The 17,414-nt window shown below is 42.5% G+C and overlaps 1 protein-coding gene across 7 annotated transcripts in view; it reads left to right on the top strand.

Moving 5' to 3' along the window:
- The window catches only part of LOC144699837 (dual specificity mitogen-activated protein kinase kinase 6), a 97,402-nt gene that overhangs the window by 43,505 nt on the left and 36,483 nt on the right, over window positions 1–17,414 (top strand). For 3 of the 7 annotated variants that reach the window (XM_078571126.1, XM_078571132.1, XM_078571130.1), the window contains 6 exons: window positions 3,845–3,964; window positions 5,468–5,584; window positions 5,995–6,046; window positions 8,674–8,801; window positions 10,737–10,814; window positions 15,459–15,598. In XM_078571126.1, coding sequence (XP_078427252.1) covers window positions 3,845–3,964; window positions 5,468–5,584; window positions 5,995–6,046; window positions 8,674–8,801; window positions 10,737–10,814; window positions 15,459–15,598 — 635 coding nt within the window. Of the gene's footprint in view, window positions 1–3,844; window positions 3,965–5,467; window positions 5,585–5,994; window positions 6,047–8,673; window positions 8,802–10,736; window positions 10,815–15,458; window positions 15,599–16,159; window positions 17,290–17,414 lie in introns of those variants that run through there. The other 4 variants (XM_078571128.1, XM_078571129.1, XM_078571127.1 and 1 more) reach the window with 4 other exon arrangements.

The raw sequence follows: 17,414 nt of genomic DNA, 5'->3' as shown, positions 1-17,414 counted from the left end.
GATGGTATTTATGCAGCTCTGGGAATTGATCAATCATCATAACTAATATAATGAACAAGTCATTACAACTAAACCACATGGAAGAATCTCCTTGTACTTGGCATTGACCCTGCCTTCAACACCCTTTCACACGAATGGAACCTCTGTGATTTTACAACTTAAGGGCTGAATTTTTAGGCCCCAGTGGGGGTGAGAATGGAGCAGATGGATGAATAAATGTGTGTTGTGCTGGCCAGTGTGCCTGTTTGCCTACCCCATCCTGCCTCCAGGCCATTTTTCTGGAGGTGAGACTGGGGGGCCGGGAGGGCTACCTGCTTTTTTGCCATGACTATAACTTTAGGTTTATGGATCTTCTAGGCCTGAATTTAAATTCTGAATTAAAAGCGAATGCTTGTCCTTCAGTTATGTCCTCCACTAATAATAACAGATGTGTGTTCTACCCTGGTCTTTAAGATTTCTCTATTTTGAAATCTTGTTGTTAATTATCCAAAGAATTAGGGGAATGTAATACATAGGGCAGAATTTTATATTCGGTGTGCGGACGCGTGCCGGAATGTAAAATGACGCGCGATGATGTCTGACGTGCATCCCGACGCCATTGTGAACTTGCGTGATATTTTGCTCTGCGGGCACACGCCAGAGTTGGCAGCGCGCCCGCCGATAATTGAAAGGCCTATTAAGGCCATTAATGAGGTAATTAAGCTGAATTTTACACTGCCCGTCCAACCTTACGGTTGGCGGGCGGGCGAAAAAGCCAAGCGGCCTTTACGTTTTTTTTAGGAAACCTCATCCACGAGCGGGATGAGGTCTCCTAAAGCTAATACTAATGAAATAAAAACTTTATTTTGAAAACCAAAACATGTCCCATTTCTTGTGATATGAGGGGGCATATTTCATTCAATTTTTAATGTCCTTATCTATTTTTTTTTAAATAGCGCTTTAACCTCCCTGAGGCAGCCTCGTGCCCCAGGGAGATTGAAGCGCTCTTTCGCGCGCAGGCGTGAACTCTGTGCCAGGCCCAGGTCTCTCTCCTCCCCCTGCCCGCACAGGCAGTGCTCAGCGCTACCGCTTGCGACCCACGCAGGGCAGGCCTTACTTGGCCTTCCCGTGTGAAATTGCGATGCGGAGCCAATTGCGGGCGGCGGTCAGCTCCCTGACCACTCCCGCTGACCCTGCCTGACAACTGGAAAATCCTGGCCAGAGTGCCTGTAAAGTTTTGATTGATGTGAAGAGACAAACGGTTGACACTGCAGGCAAAATATGCACATTTTCTGTGAAGTCTCGGGCTAATTTTATGCAGATCAAATAACTTCACTTCTGGCCTGTGTGAGAATAGATGGAAAAAATATCACTTGCTTGCTGCTCCTAATGAAACCCTAATGGCTTTCCAAACCCTCTTTTCTCATCTTCCTCCACTCCGCTAATGCAGGAATGATCAGGGACAGATTGAGTTGGATCCCTGCTTCCAATCTTATGCCCTGGATCTAATCCTCAGCGTTTTCACTGGTTATATTTACTACGCGTTCTTTTATAAAATTATATTGGTCACTGTCATTGTCATGTGGCCGCATTGCTGAACTAGATAATTAACCCGCACTATTAAACCTGATTTATAAAAGGCAAAGCTAATTTAATACAGAAAACCTTTTTATGAAGACACAGGCAAGCTTTAAGGATGAACTGCTGATGTCCTGCGGAAATAATATCATTTGTGCTGATGTTTTTTCTGACCTGTGTTGGGTGAACTGTTTGGTACAACCTGTCATGTGTAGGTTTGATTAGGTTCCTATTAACTGGCACCTCAGAGGGTCTGAATCTATATCATGTCGTGTTGTGATGTCCTTTTAGCTTTTTTTTATATTAATCTTTAGTTTTAACCCTTCAGTTCAACCCCTTCCTAACACACAGCCTGCTGGGGTAAAGGAAAGGCAGACTTTGATATCTTTATGCAGCTCAGAAATGTCTTAAAAGTGCTTCAGGCAAATGGGGCTGAATTGTACCGGGGCTGTAAAATGCGGCGAGCTGTTGAAAAGCCCGTTGACTTTGGCGGAACAGGAAGATCCCACCGGCAGGAAGGGGCGTAAAATTCCATCCATTACCTCTGAAACACTTTTCACAGTGACTGTTGCGTTTGCTGATGTAACTTTGGTGCACAGCAGAACACAGTAAGGTGTGTTGGAGGGTGGGGTTGGTGGAATTGGGAAAAGGGAAGGGATTGGCATCTAAAGGAAGACAAGCCCCCCAACCATCACCGCCACAAATCAACAAACAAGAAGGTCTCTATTAGAATGGAAAGTTCAGATTCCTTCGTTAATTAATGGTTTTGTTTCAGACAGACACCCCACTTTATTTATCTTAGTTAATAAGTTAATAAGTGTCATTGTTTAATTTCTATGAGTCATTGTAATGGAGTTCAGTTGTTTGCTATTGGTATGGTGACCTCTGCTGTGGAGGATAGGTTTTCAGTAGGTCACTGCCACAGTCTGTATGCAGGCTTGTACCGAGTGGTAAAATAACCTCTTCTCATTGTGTCAGCCTCTTTATCTGGCTTTTTAATGGAAGTTGTCTTACGCTGGTGAGCTGTTAAGAAAACACAGATGTTTTGCTAATGGAAAAAATTACGAGCAGGATAATCAAGACCATTCCAAGGTTTAGATCATTGAATTATGGAGAGAAAACAAAAGATGAGGGGTAAAAATAAAAAAAAGGGACATAATTTAGGTTTTTGGAATAATGCGGAGACTGGATGAGGGGGCTATTTTGTACAATAGCAGGGGAGTAGGACCATCTGATCTATTGTAAACTAAAACGGCCAAGAACTAAACTTACAAAGAGGAATATATCACTTTGAATTACCAACTTATACAATGCAGTAAGTATTATTAACATGCTCAAAGAGGGAGTTGATTTGTTCTTAATTCGACACAATAAGGGGATATAGGTTTAAAGAGAAGCTTTCATCTTCATGAATCTAGCACATGGGCTTCTGGATCATACACATATAGGCAAAACAGCGATTGATCTATTGAGTTTGTCCCATTCAAGCACTTTAAAAATAGCTGTACTTTATGCAATTGAATATTGATTTGAAGTAATTGAATACAAAGTGCATTATGCATTTCTTACATCATGCTATATGACGTAATATTCCATCCATGCATTGCTGGCTTACGATGATATTCATATACAATAAGTGGATTGTGCATGTTATATCTATTGCATGTGTATGTTATTACATATCTATCTAAAACCACTTATTTCACTACACTTTGCCCCTAGTTTTGTATAATTGAATCTATGTTAACAATTGGATAGTGACTTTGCTCTTGGCAATAAAGTTTTATGTGTGAATGCATAAATTAACGGAATCATAGAATGATGCAGCACAGAAGGAAGCCATTTAAGCCAGTGTGCTAGCACTTTGGAAGAGCTACCCATTTAGCCCCATGCCCTGCTTTTTCTACATAGCCCTGAAAATTGAGGCTTTGTTGTAATTGTTTGGTTGGAGCAGACTTACTACCCAGGAGAGACTTAAGCAAGTACAAAGGATCCAATTCACCATTATCGGTGTGTATGTGGAGGACGATGTCTTGTGTTCTTTTTGTTTAGATTGCATGACTGGTCTGAAGCTGTATGGTATTAAAACCAATGCCAGGATTCTATGGGGAAATAATTGTGTGTTGACCAACTAAGATACTGTGCAATGCTGTGATTGATTGACGTTGGTCAATGATGTCTTTAGACTTACTGAGAGAACAGCCCTCCAAGATGTCACACCAATCCTGAGCCTTTCCCTCTACTTTTCAATCTACTTTGTAATGCCCTAATGTCTTATCTTCTTCAGAGGATCCGTGCCACAGTGAATAGTCAAGAGCAGAAGCGGTTGCTGATGGACCTTGATATTTCCATGCGTACAGTAGACTGTCCCTTCACTGTTACCTTTTATGGAGCACTTTTTCGTGAGGTAATTCTGCTGACCTTCTGTGTTGGGTGGTGGGGAGGTGCAGGGAGTATGGGTGATGGAGTGAGTGAGCTTCCAACTTTATAAGCCCCTAAAATAGACCACCACAATTGCACAATATTTGGAATAAAGTATAAAAATTGCTATTGGAAGATGTACCAACTGGATACAAATCCCCTTTTGCAATAGAGACACTTTTCTGTTCAAGTCACAGACAACGACAACACAGTGATTCCAGCTGCCATATTTGGTGTTGGACTGTGTTTAAATATAATCTATCTCTCTCCCCATTTGAGCCTTTCACTGTGTTTATTCTGCAATTCTGAATTTCAAACACTTTTATGTTTCAACGGCGCCTAAGCTTCCCATCCCATTCATACTTGTTTGGTTCGTGAGGTAGGATCAGAGGCTGTGGTTTTAATGTTTCTTAATATTGTAGAATCATAGAAATGTATAGTATAGGAGGAGGCCATTTGGTCCTTGTGTCTCTACCGCCTTGTTGAAAGAGCAGCCGTGCTTAGCCAAATATCCATTGTCCAAATGTCTATCTTAGGGGCTTATAAAATGTGTTGGAATATGCCCTATGTTGGAGCCCAGCAGCCATGTTTATTGGTGTAATCTGATAGCATGTTATCTACGGAAGTCACATGATAAAATGACCTGTGCTCTGCACTTTTTAGAGAGGAAAGGAGATGCCCTCCTCTACAATTGCAATTGTAAAGGTGGTTGCACACTCCCCAATAAAATTCTTTTCTCGCTGCTTTTGAAATATAGCCATGTGCTTGAAACCTAAATCGAGGGTTTCCTAATTGTTAATTTTCAGGCAAAAAATAGTGCTACCACACTGAAATTGTATTCCTTGTTATTGATCATTTTATTGTAAGGGTCTTGTTTTAGTCACTTATTACATTCTTCCCCAAGCAAAAGAATGACTATACCATTCTGTAAGCTCTGGAATTCCTTTCCTAAACCTTCCTGACTCTCTGCCTCTCTTTCTTGCTGCGTGACGCTCCTTAAAACCTATTTCTTTGGCCAATCCTTTGGACAGCTTCCCTAATATCGCTTTATATGTGTCAATGTCTAATTTTGCCTTATAACACTTCTTTGAAGTTATATGAAGTTTTTGTTTCCCATCGGGTAGTTAGTTGACTTTGCAGTTTGGTGGCGTAAAAGGTTTCTAGTTCTTCCAAACTGGGGGCGAGTTTACACCTTGTCCACGTGAACTGTAGAGAAATGGGCTGGAAGGGGACTTTTGTAGCCAAATCTTCAGCCTCTATCCATTTGAAGCTCTTAAATAGCCAAATTTCAGCTGCAAAGCCAAGTAAAATGGAGAAGGCTTGAAAAATTCAAGTTTCCATATAGGATCTAATTGGTGGTCGACCCCAATCTTGCAGATGCCCAAATTTATTGACAATAGTGTTCATCTTATTTCCTTTAGCAAGCTACAATCTCGATGGTGTGTCTATGTACGTGAAACTATTGAGGCTTTGTTTCCCTCTCTCGCAGGGAGATGTGTGGATTTGCATGGAGCTAATGGACACTTCGCTGGACAAGTTCTATAAACAAGTGATAGACAAAAGAATGACTATCCCCGAAGACATTTTAGGAAAAATAGCAGTTTCTGTGAGTCCCTTTTTACTATTGTTGACTCCTTTTATACCATATTCCATTTGCACTTGCAGGTAAAATTCAGTAATTAACAGGTGACAATCCTGATGCTTAGTTTTGAGAAACTTGAGGGAACCATTTATAAATGAGCCTCTTGTATAAGTACATCATGTCTGTATCCTTTTCGTGTTGGAATTTTAATTTAAGATGCTGAAACATTCCCTGTTCAAAGGTAATTAATGAAAAACTGACCCAATTATATGCTTTTTCTTCATCCAGCCTTTCCGGAGTCCTCATCTTTGTAATAAGTTAATTCTCTCTGCAGATTGAATTTAATCAACAATGTCCCACAGTTTGAAAGACAAATGGTGTTCCTGTTTCACTCCGTAGTCTTGTAGCTAACTTGTGCTGGGCTTGTTTTGCAGATTGTGAAGGCATTAGAGCATCTACACAGCAAGCTGTCTGTGATACACAGAGGTATGTATCTGGTATTAACTGCACTGCCCTCAACAGTCTGCATGGGTATGTAACAGGGCAAGAATGAGGTGGTAATAGTTCAATAAAATTTGGGTCTAATATGAGCTTTGCTGCTGAAGAGTTAAAAGGTTTAGTGTGATCGCTATCATTCTAGTAACGCTCTTGCTTTGCTTCCTTTGGGAGGGCTGGTAATGGTTTTGTCGCTTTCCAAATGGTGATGTAATACAGTTTTGCTCTTTCTCCCTTTTTAACACACGGCTGCCCAGTACAATTTATTTTTGTTTCATACTATACTATCAAAGTCTTTGAATTGTTCACTTTAAATTGACTTCAGTAAAGTCTAGTGCAAGAGCTGCTTACTCTGAGAAACCCTGCTTCATAAAGCCATAAAAAAAAAATAGAGGCACAAAGGCACCAAGAATATAAACCTGCCAGCCTAAACTGGGTACAAAATGAACCAACTTAGGGAGCACAATTTCCTATGCCCCAAGGGGGCCTGAAAAACATGCAACCAATAGTTGGTTTTTCAGGTGGCTGCCCACAATGGAGGTTGGGCTCCTTGTGTTTGCAAATGATGGGCCCTACTCACTGACTGAGGACCCTTACGTGAAATCTGGCTGCTTTGAGCAGAGCAAGTCTATCCCTGCCTCGTTCAGGCTTCTGGATTGTGGACACATCCTAACCAGTAGCTGCCACTGCGAAGGTTAATGAAATTAAAATCATAATTCTGTGGAGCCAGGAAGAACACTAGGGTGCTCCACCCCATTGCACGGTACTCTTGCTGGTTTCAGCCAGCGCCTGAACCACCAGCTCCACACACCCCGTCTCTGGGGCACGAAGGTAGGCTGAGATTGAATGTAGGGGCACGACAGGCTGTGGCAATTCACTCTGAATATTTGGTTGAGGCCCAAGGCCTCTTGGGTGATGCGATCATTCCCTGTGGCCATTTATTGCGTTAAAAACAGCCTCAAGGAATTTCTAGTTTGGTTAAATTTAAACTATGTGGTAGATCTAAAAGTTTATACACACTACGGTAATCGCAGCAAAGCTTTCTCCTCTATTGAAACAAGATATGTTATAGCCTCACCAGGAAGGGTGGAGATGGTGAGTTTTCATGCATTTCTACACAATTAAGGTTGAGTAATCACAAACACGCTGATACATCCTGTTCGTGTAATCCATGATTGTCTCTAATCATCATTCTCCAAGACTAATCAACTAACCTACAATACTTGATAGATGGCTGTGGAAATGTGGTATTCTGTTTGGCTGGTGGTTCATGCTCCAAACTTTTATATGTTAAAATGCACGGAATAGATACAAGCAGGCTATTTAACTTGGATTATGAATGCCAGGTGTGAACTCAAAATTGCGAAGGATTCAAGATTACTGAATAACCTTTGGGCGATCAAGTGCACTATGGTTCCATTTCGGCAAAGACTATTTAAGAGTTGAGTTGCATAGATTAGAACATTGAAAACATTTGAGTGAACCTGTCAGGGAGTTGCTTGTGACCTTGAACCGAACCTGCGATCAAACATCCCGCCACCCAACCCCACACGTAAAAATACCCCAACAACATATCAAAATGTTTCATCTCACACAGTTCTGCACAGCATTTCATCTACCATGTGTCAGCTCATTTCTCTAGCCGCCCATCTCCTCTTGAAGCCTATCATTATCTTCCTTACTCATTAGTACACTTCCAGTTTTCGTGAAGGTGCCAATGCTATTGCACCATTCAGGTTGAAAGAATCTTGAATTTTATAGAACAAAAAAAAACCCAGTGTGTAGAATGGATTCTCCTTTTCTCTATTTCTCATGCTGTCTAACATGTTAATAATTAAGGGAAAAACTCAGCAGGTCTGACAGCATCTGTGGAGAGAAAGACAGATATCGTTTTGAGTCTGCATGACTTCTTCAGAGCTGAAGAAGAGTCATTCGGACTCGAAACATTAACTCTGTCTTTCTCTCCATAGATGTTGTCAGGTCTGCGGATATTAATAATAAAGTACTCTTTTTCCTGTGCTAAGCTTCAGGCTTGGAATTTAAACATGTTGCCAGGGTATTGTTTGGGCTGGATATGGACCTGTACTCAGAGTCACAAACCACTGAAGATCTTTGTTTTGTTCATTTATCTAGCTTTTAATTTTATTTTGTCAGCTGAGTACCAGACACGGCAAGGGAATTGTACAAGTATGGAGGTGCAGGTTGGAAATTTGGTCCCCGACAGGGCACAGTTTCCCTCCTGTGTAAATGAATGGGCAGGAAGCCAGGTACAGCGTATGGCCAGATACCTGACTAGTGCTGCTGATGGGTCAGGCTCCCTGTCGACAGTATGTGTCCGCAAAATCAACTCTCAGATCTTGTGCATTTCGGAGTCTGATGTACGTCTTCGCTACTTCACTCCATTTTGTTCTGTATTTTAAGTTGAATCCTTATTGGCATGTCACAAGCCGTGCACCTGTGAATCTTAAACTGTTGGAATGACTCTAATCTTTTTTCTAAAAACTGCTTGAGTACAGCGAGGGGTCATTTCTGTTGGAAACGCTTTGAGCTCCTCTAGCTCTGGCTCAATCTGTTTTGAATAAACAGGGGTGTTGCATAACAGTTGTATTTTCTTTCAGATGTGAAGCCATCCAACGTTCTGATTAATGTACAAGGCCAGGTTAAGATGTGCGACTTTGGCATTAGTGGCTACCTAGTGGATTCAGTAGCTAAAACCATGGATGCAGGCTGCAAGCCATACATGGCCGTAAGTACAAGTCCATACACCTTCCAACCACAATGTGGAGAGTAATCAGGGTCCAGTTTGGTTCGGGACTTTAGATCAGCATGAACAGGCAGTTGGAGCAATCTGCTCTGGGCATAAGATGAACTTCTCACCCTGTATAAGAATTTATGAGAACATCTTTATTAATCTGGCGACATCTTGTGTTAGGACTTTCACATAATGTGGCCAAGCTTAGAGTGTTTGTTACCTCAAGAACTTAATGGTGCCTGTGCTGAAGGAATTGCTCAGCTGAAATGAGCTGTTTCTGGTTTGTGCTGTTACTGATGACCTGCTTGACAGTGTAATGATGGTGGCTGCATTGAGCACAAATGACAGTATGATGATTTTGTGCGTGTGTACGTGTGCGTGTGTATGTGTGTGTATATGTGTACGTGTGCGTGTCTGTGTGTGTATATGTGTACGTGTGCATGTCTGTGTGTGTGTATATGCTATTTGCCTTGGGAAACATTGTCCTGCATTTTATGGGACAGCGGGAGCCCCACCCATCAGCTGGTGAAGTTGGAGGCAACCCCGCCTCAGCCGGTAATCGGAGCCCTGTCCCAATTTTATGTGCTAATCAACTGCCTGCTGTCTGGATTCCTGTCCCTTTAAGGGATAAGATTACCCCCACTACCCACCCCCCTCTCCTTCAATCAGAGGGCTGGCAACTCTTCAGTCTCAGCAGTGCCACCAGAGGCATTGGCCACTGCTGGGACTGCAACCAGGCAGCAGCAGCATTGATGGGAGGAACTGGACCACAGGTGAGTGGAATCAGACCCCGGCGAGGGTAGATGGGGTTGGATTATGGGTTGTTTCCAAGGGGGCAGCTCTTTTGGGGGGTGGGCCCTCTCATGGCCCACAGGGTGCCTGATCAGGTCGGCGTAGGGGTGGGAGGGTTTCCCTGTCGCTGCTGATAAAATGCCAGTGGCGGCGGGATGGCGATGGGCACTACAACCCCTGCCTCCCAGCACGCTCCCTGAAGCCCCATTATAAGTAGACCCCATGCTGTCCGAGCTCACTGCCTTACATCTGCACCTTCCAACCCAGATCACCCAACACCACTCAGGAGTAAACCTGGTTGGTTGCTTTTTCTCCTCTCCCTGGCCAAGACGAAATGCTCCAGAGCAGATCAACCTAGGCTGGGAGCCGACACGTGACTCCTAAACCAGAAACCTAAAACCTGGCCGATTCCTGGATCAGAACTTGTGCTGAGGTCGCTCTCACTGGGAGCCACTGTTGTATCTGTTACCGAGCGATGGCCACTAAGCATTTTAAAAACCCACGTCATTCCATAATCAAAATTGCACTGTGCAGAATGAATTGTTTCGCACGTTATTGGCCTTCAGCGACACAGCAACGGGTTTCTAACTTGGAGACGCGAATTGAAGTAACTTTCGATAAGCTCCCAGTACAAGAGGAGGCAAGCTGTATTCGGTAGAAGTATGTGCCCCGCCAGCTGCCATACTAACTGGGAATTATGCACAAAGGTTAACAGATACTTTTGAGAGAAATTTTAAGGGGGAAGAAATTGCTTTTAAAAATACATATGACTGTTCTCAGGAGAGGGGGTGCCATTTAAAATTTTTTTTTTTTAAGTGTTTTAGGGTAGCTGCTTAAAAAAATATAATCCAACATCGGAGTGGATCATCAAAGACTCCACATTAGCAGCAGAAATCCTGATCTGTACAGCAATGGTGTGACAGTGCCATTTTAATAGAAATTCTTTGATATAAGGAGCATACTGAATTCCCGAGAAATGACTTTAGGCTTTCCTATCATCCATTATCTTTGGTCACAGGATATAACTTGGAGTCTTTCTGTCGGGTGATGTTCCTGTGTTGTATGAGTAGGGATGTTGAATGTAGTTTCAGGAGGTGACTCCTCTGCTGAACTGTAAAACCTTGCCTCTTTCTACAGCCAGAGAGAATTAACCCTGAGGTGAACCAGAAGGGCTACAGTGTCAAGTCTGACATCTGGAGTCTGGGAATCACCATGGTAAGTGTTTACCCCGGAGATGATTCAGCATCAGACCTGAGATTTGCAAATTTATGGGTGTTTAAAGAGGGCAACTAATCACTGTATCCTGTGTTAATAAATCATTGTCTGAACTCCTGTATGAGGTTACTGTCTTGCTAAGTTATTTTAGGCAAGTGAGTATAGGCCTACAAAAGATAGACACAATTAAAAGTAATTACTGACTCTTAGAAACAACCGGATAACATGAGCACAGGTTGACATCATTACGATGACCTGGATTGAGGAATAAGCAATCATTTCACCTGTAAAGGAGCCAACGAGTTGGTGCTCAGGGATGGTACCAGTTCTGAAGACCGACTGTATCATAAGAATCTGTGTTGATCTCTTTTCACAGCTTTATTGAGTTGTGTGAGAAGTCCATCGAATGATATCAGGAGATGAGGATTTAGCAAAACTAGGGACGAGCTCAGTATTCTCTAAATTAGATGCTAACTGCAGAATCTGGCTAAAACCAAGAGAAGAGGAATCCAAACATCTCCGAACTTTCGTAACACCATTTGGAAGATCCTGTTTTACCCAGGTTACCCTTTGGAATAACACCAGCACCAGAGATTTTTCCAAAGAAAATGTCAAATCTTTTAGAGGACTTAGATGGAGTTGTTTGCCACGTTGATGACTTCTTGATACATGGTTCCACTCAAGTTGAGCATGACATGAGAGTGAGAGCGGTGCTGAGAAGACTACAAGAGGCAGGATTGACATGGGAACATATGAATTAGGAGCAGGAGTAGGCCATTCGGCCCTTCAAGCCTGCTCTACCATTCAGTAAGATCGTAGCTGAGCTGGTTGTGGTCTCAACTCCACTTTGCCACCTGCCCCCTAGAATCTTTGCCTATCAAAAATCTAACCGTGCCTTGAATAAATTCAATGACCCAGCCTCCACTGCTCTCTGAGAAGAGAGTTCCACATACTAATGACTGAGAGAAAAAAATTCTCCTCATCTCAGTCTTATTCTTAAACTAGTTCTAGCCTCTCCCACAAGTGGAAACATGCTCCTGATGCCTACCTGTCAAATCCCCAGGATGTTACATGTTTCAATAAGATCACCTCTCATTTTTCTAAGCTCCGCTCTGTATAGGCCCAACCTTTTCAACTTTTCTTCATAGGATAAGCCCTCCATCCCAGGAATGAGTTGAGTGAACCTTCTCTGTAACGCTTCTAATGCAATTATATCTTTTTTTCAAATAAGGGGACCAAAGCTACACACAGTTCTCCAGCTGCAGCCTCACCAATGCCTTGTACAGCTGCAGCAAAACTTCCCTACTTTTATATTCCGTTCCCCTGGCAATAAAGTGGTACAGGAGATTCACTCGGTTCACTTGATTAACACTCAACAATAAGTGAGAGTTTTCACAGCCAGCAATCAGATTTCTTGGTCATGTAGTGAGTACATCATCAATAAAAATTGATCCACTAAAGACCAGAGTCATAAAAGAATTTCCAGCTCCAAGGAACATCATGGCATGGCAATGATGAATCAAGTGACAAATTTCTAAGAAAAAAGCTAAGAGCTCAACGAGCCACTATGTCTGTTGTTACGCCAAGACAATGAAGGTGTTGGGAAGACGTACATCAGAAACCATTCTAGAAAATCAAAGAGAGGTTGATGTCATCAGGGGTATTAGCACATTACAATCCAGAGTTACCTACAAAAATAGCAGCTGACGCAGCCTCTACAGGATTGGGCACAGTACATTTTCAGGTACAAAGAAATAGAAAATGCAGACCGGTCTATTGCACATGACGTTCATTAACAGACACAGAGAAGTAATATGCAGTAATCAAAAAGGAACAGTAGCAGCCTTGTGGGCATGTGAGAAATTTGCTGACTACGTCTTAGGCCTACACATTATGATAGAAACAGACCATAAACCTTTAGTCACACTATTGAATTCAAAAGAGCTTTCAGCAATGCCATCAAGAGTTCAATGGTTTAAATTAAGATTGATGAGGCTTGATACTCATCTGGTCTATGTTCAAGGGAAACAACAGAGCGCAGCAGATTCATTATCACACATTGAAATGGAGAATCCAGAAAAAGGCGATATTGAATTTATGGAAGATGTCAAGGAGTTTGCTATAATGACGGTCCATACATTACCGACAACTACACAGAAATTGAGTGAAATCAAAGAGGCTCCAAAATCAGACGAGTAATGTGAACAGATCAGAGACTTTTGCATTAGAGGATGGCCAACATATATACCACATAGTCCTGCGTAGACACCATGTTTTGAGCAGAGAGCACATCTGACAGTGATTGATGACTTACTGGCATACGACAATAGAATAGTAATCCCAAGAGCATTGAGACTTGAAATCTTACAATGCCTACATCAAGGTCATTTAGGCATTACCAAATGCAGAGCCAGAGCACGGTATTCCATTTAGTGGCAGGGTCTCTTGAAGTCACTGGAAGAATGGCTTCTAGATGTATCACATGTACAATTCACAGACAGGAATCAAAAGATCCACCAATGCCACATTTTTCTACAAGGCCATGGGAACCCTAGGAATGGATTTATTTGCGCATAAAGGGAAAATGTTCATAATAGTAGTAGACTACTCCTCGAGGTGGATTGAAGTGAAACAGTCAAATGGTCACACATTAGAAGCAGGGATAACGTTATTGAAAGAAATTTTCAGTCCGCGGGATTCCTGATATTGTGATAGCAGAAAACGACCCATAATTTGTGAACACGTTTTCAAGACTTTACAGGATGATTTGGATTTGTTCACGTAACAAGTTCACCGAAGTTTCCTCAGACTAATGAAGAAGTTGAGAGGGGTGTCAGAACTGTAAAGGTATTACTGAATAAGAATGAGGATTTTCAACCAGTGCTCTTGACTTATAGATCCATGTGAATTACTCATGGGGAGGAGATTGAAGATGCAGATTCCTACCGTTCCACATACATTGATGCCGCAGGTTAAAGTTAGACATTACCAAGTGCAGAGCCAGAGTGTTATTCCATTTGGTGGTAGGGTCTCTTGAAGTCACTGGAAGATGACTTCCAGATGTATCACATGTACAATTCACAGAGACTTAGAATGAGAAAGAGAGGAAACTTACTGATAGTAAACAGATGAAACACTATGATAGTTGTCAAAGAGCAAGAACATTATCAGATCTTCGACTGGGAGAACAGGTTTGGATCAGAGATCACTTGAGGTTTGAAGAAATAACCACATCTAGATCTTACACTGCCCAGACAGAACAGGACACAGTAAGAAGAAACAGAAGAACTTTGATTGCAATTGAGCAATAGTGTGAAAAACAGAGACGAGGGAGCTCACAATCATCAGACATGAAAGATGATATTGAAGTAGGTGATCCCGGACCATCCACTAGTTTGAATTCTGTTCAACAGCGTCCAGAGGACCAGCAGCAGAATGAGAATGCTTTATTCCCTATAAACGAGAGGAGAACGAGGTATGGTAGGCTAGTGAAGGTACCACAACGTTTATCATGTAAGAAAGGTGAGAATCTCAAAAAAAAATGGAGGAAGAAGAGAGAACAAGAATAGAACATGGAGAGAGAAAGAAAAACAACAACTACCTATGAGAGCAAAAGAGGCTATGTTTCCTATGAGACTTACATACTGGAACGTTCAGAATGACGAGGAGACTGAAGCATTGGGTTTCCAGGAATGTCAGAGAACGTTGAAGTCTGAGCAGAGGCTTGAGGGAGGGGGGAGATGGAGTATGTTAGACTATGCCCCACAAAGGGTTAATTATAATAGTCTGCGCTGTCATAGAAGGAAGTGACATATAGTCATGGGATCTGAGAGTCTAGGGGAAAGCAGCATGGAAAGAACTTAATGTAAGGGAGGGTTCTCATACTGTAAATATGTTACAGTAAAGTTAGATTGTTTACAGTTGGCAGTCTTCGGGAGTTATTGAAATTACTCCAACCCAACAATGCAATAGTATTTCTCCTGCTAGTCCTGCCTGTATATGGGCAACAGACCTCCTCCCTCCACAGAGGTTCACTGAATTTGGGTTGGAAATTTGTTGGAGTTGGCTTTGAGAGGCCCACTGCCAAGAGAATAAGAGACACCCACAGCTTCCTCTGGGAATTTGTTTGTTTTGAGGCCACAGTCCAAGAATGTTTGTGGGCAGAAACTTCAACACCAAAGTGTTTACCTTTAACTAAAATTCTGTGTCGAAACTATCCACGAGCACATTACCCATTTCAATAAGAAAATTACTCGACAGATTTTAACCAAAAGATCCAGATTTTGAACCAGGCCTGGATCCACTGGGCATTGCAGACAAGGTCAACATTTATCACCTGTCCTTATTTGCCCTTGGGAGGGTGGTGGTGAGCTGCTGCCTTGAACTGCAGCTCTGTGTGATGAAGGTGCTCCCACAATGCTGTTAAGTAGGGATTCCCAGGATATTGACCCTGTGACAATTTGTGGTGCAAATATCATGCAGTTAATGTTTTAGTTACAGTACCATTTCCTCTCTCTGCACTATTTGAGATTTTGTTCTTTCTGAATGATTTCAACATTGCCTCAATCAGCCCATGTCTTCAATGCTGCTAACTACAATGGACTTCAAGCACGTTAACACTGCCCATATGTGTGTTCTGTTTAGATTGAGATGGCGATCTTAAGATTCCCATATGATTCCTGGGGCACGCCTTTCCAACAACTCAAACAGGTGGTGGAAGAGCCTTCTCCACAGCTTCCTGCTGACAGATTCTCGAAAGAGTTTGTTGACTTCAGTGCCCAGTGGTAAGAAGATTAATGAGCTAGAAATGTCTTCTCTCTGTGTTCTCTCATTCCTGGAGTTTCAAAATGCTTCCCCCCCCACCGCACCCAACTCCTTCGATATCAAAAAAAGTGGAATTGAGTAGCACCAGTCTAAGGCAGAACTTTTTTTTTGCCTTATACTCAAGTTACTTTATCAGTCAGTATATTGTTTATTACAATTTTAGAAATGTAGGAACAGCTTGATTACATAGACATTTGCAATACAAAGGACTCGGGTGAATGAGAATTGACTAGATACTAGAAGTTACTTCAGGCAGCTTTTATAATTCTTTCATGTGATGTGGGCGTCCACTGTCTAGGCCGGCACATGTTTGTATTTGAGAAGGTGGTGGTGAGCTGCCTTCTTGAACCGCTGCAGTCCATGTGATGTAGGCACACCCGCAATGCTGTTGGGAAGGGAGTTCCAGGATTTAGGCCCAGCGACAGTAAAGGAATGGTGATATAGTTCCAAGTCAGGATGGTGTGACTCTTAGAGGGGAACTTACAGGTCTTCCCATGCATCTACTGCCCTTGTCCTTCTAGGTGGTAGAGGTCATGGGTTTGGAAGATGCTGTCGAAGGAGCCTTGGTGAATTGCTGCAGTGCATCTTGCGTATGGCGCATTCTGCTGCCACTGTGTGTCAGTGGTGGAGGGAGTGAATGTTTAGAGTTGGGGATGGGGTGCCAATCAAGCAACTGCTTTGTCCTGGATGGTGTTGAGCTTCTTGAGTGTCGTTGGAGCTGCACTCATCCTGGCAAGTGGGGAGTATTCTATCATACTCCTAACTTGTGCCTTGTAGATGGTGGACAGGCTTTGGGGAGTCAGGGGATGAGTTACTTGCTGCAAAATTCCCAGTCTCTGACTGATGTTGTAGCCCCTGTACTTTTCTGGTTAGCCCAGTTCAGTTTCTGGCCAATGGTACCCCCTAGGATGTTGATGGTGAGGAATGTAGTGATGGCAATGTCAAGGGGTGATGGTTAGATTCTCTTTTGTCAGAGATGGTCATTGCCTGGCATTGTGTGGTGTGAATGTTACTTGCCACTTATCAGCCCAAGCCTGAATGTTGTTCACATCTTGCTGCATACAGACATGGACTGCTTCAGAATCTGAGGAGCCATGAATGGTGCTGAACATTGTGCAATCATCAGCAAACATCCCCACTAAACCTGCTGAGCTACGGACTTGGAGTGGGGGAATGGGGCTGATTGGATTGCTCTACAGAGAGCTGACATGGACTTGATCGCCAAATAGCCTCCTTCTATGCCATAATGACTCTGTGACAGTGTGACTCTGTGTCTTCTGACCTTATGATGGAGGGGAGGCATAGATAGCCTTTGAGAAGATGTCCATTACTTACAGGTAAAAATAATGCCTTGGATTTGTATTGTGCCTTATACCATGGCTGTGGTAAACCAAGGTCCCACCCACCACCTCAGTTAGATGTAAAAAAAACCCTGTGGCACTATTTAAAACAGCGCTGGGGCATTCTCCCCAGCATACTAGCCAATATTTACCTTTCAGCCAACACCACTAAAACAGATTATCTCATCATTATCATTTTGTTGCTTGTGGAACTCACTGTGTGCAAATTTATTGTCGTGTTTCCTGCATTATAATAGTTCCGAAGTACTTCATTGACTGTGAAATGCTTTAGGACATCCTGACATAGTAAAATGTACTGCTGTATATAAATGGAAGTTCCTTCTGTCTTGTCTTTCCTTATTTTTTTTTCCCCAACACAAAGCTCCTCATGTACAATAAATTGCTTTGAAGTACAGTAATTGCTATTATGTAGCCA

This window comes from Cetorhinus maximus, chromosome 24 (assembly GCF_964194155.1).
Source record: "Cetorhinus maximus chromosome 24, sCetMax3.hap1.1, whole genome shotgun sequence".
Taxonomy (NCBI): Eukaryota; Metazoa; Chordata; class Chondrichthyes; order Lamniformes; family Cetorhinidae; genus Cetorhinus; species Cetorhinus maximus.
Note: the sequence above shows the minus strand (reverse complement) of the source record. Positions and strands in the feature narration are given on the sequence as shown.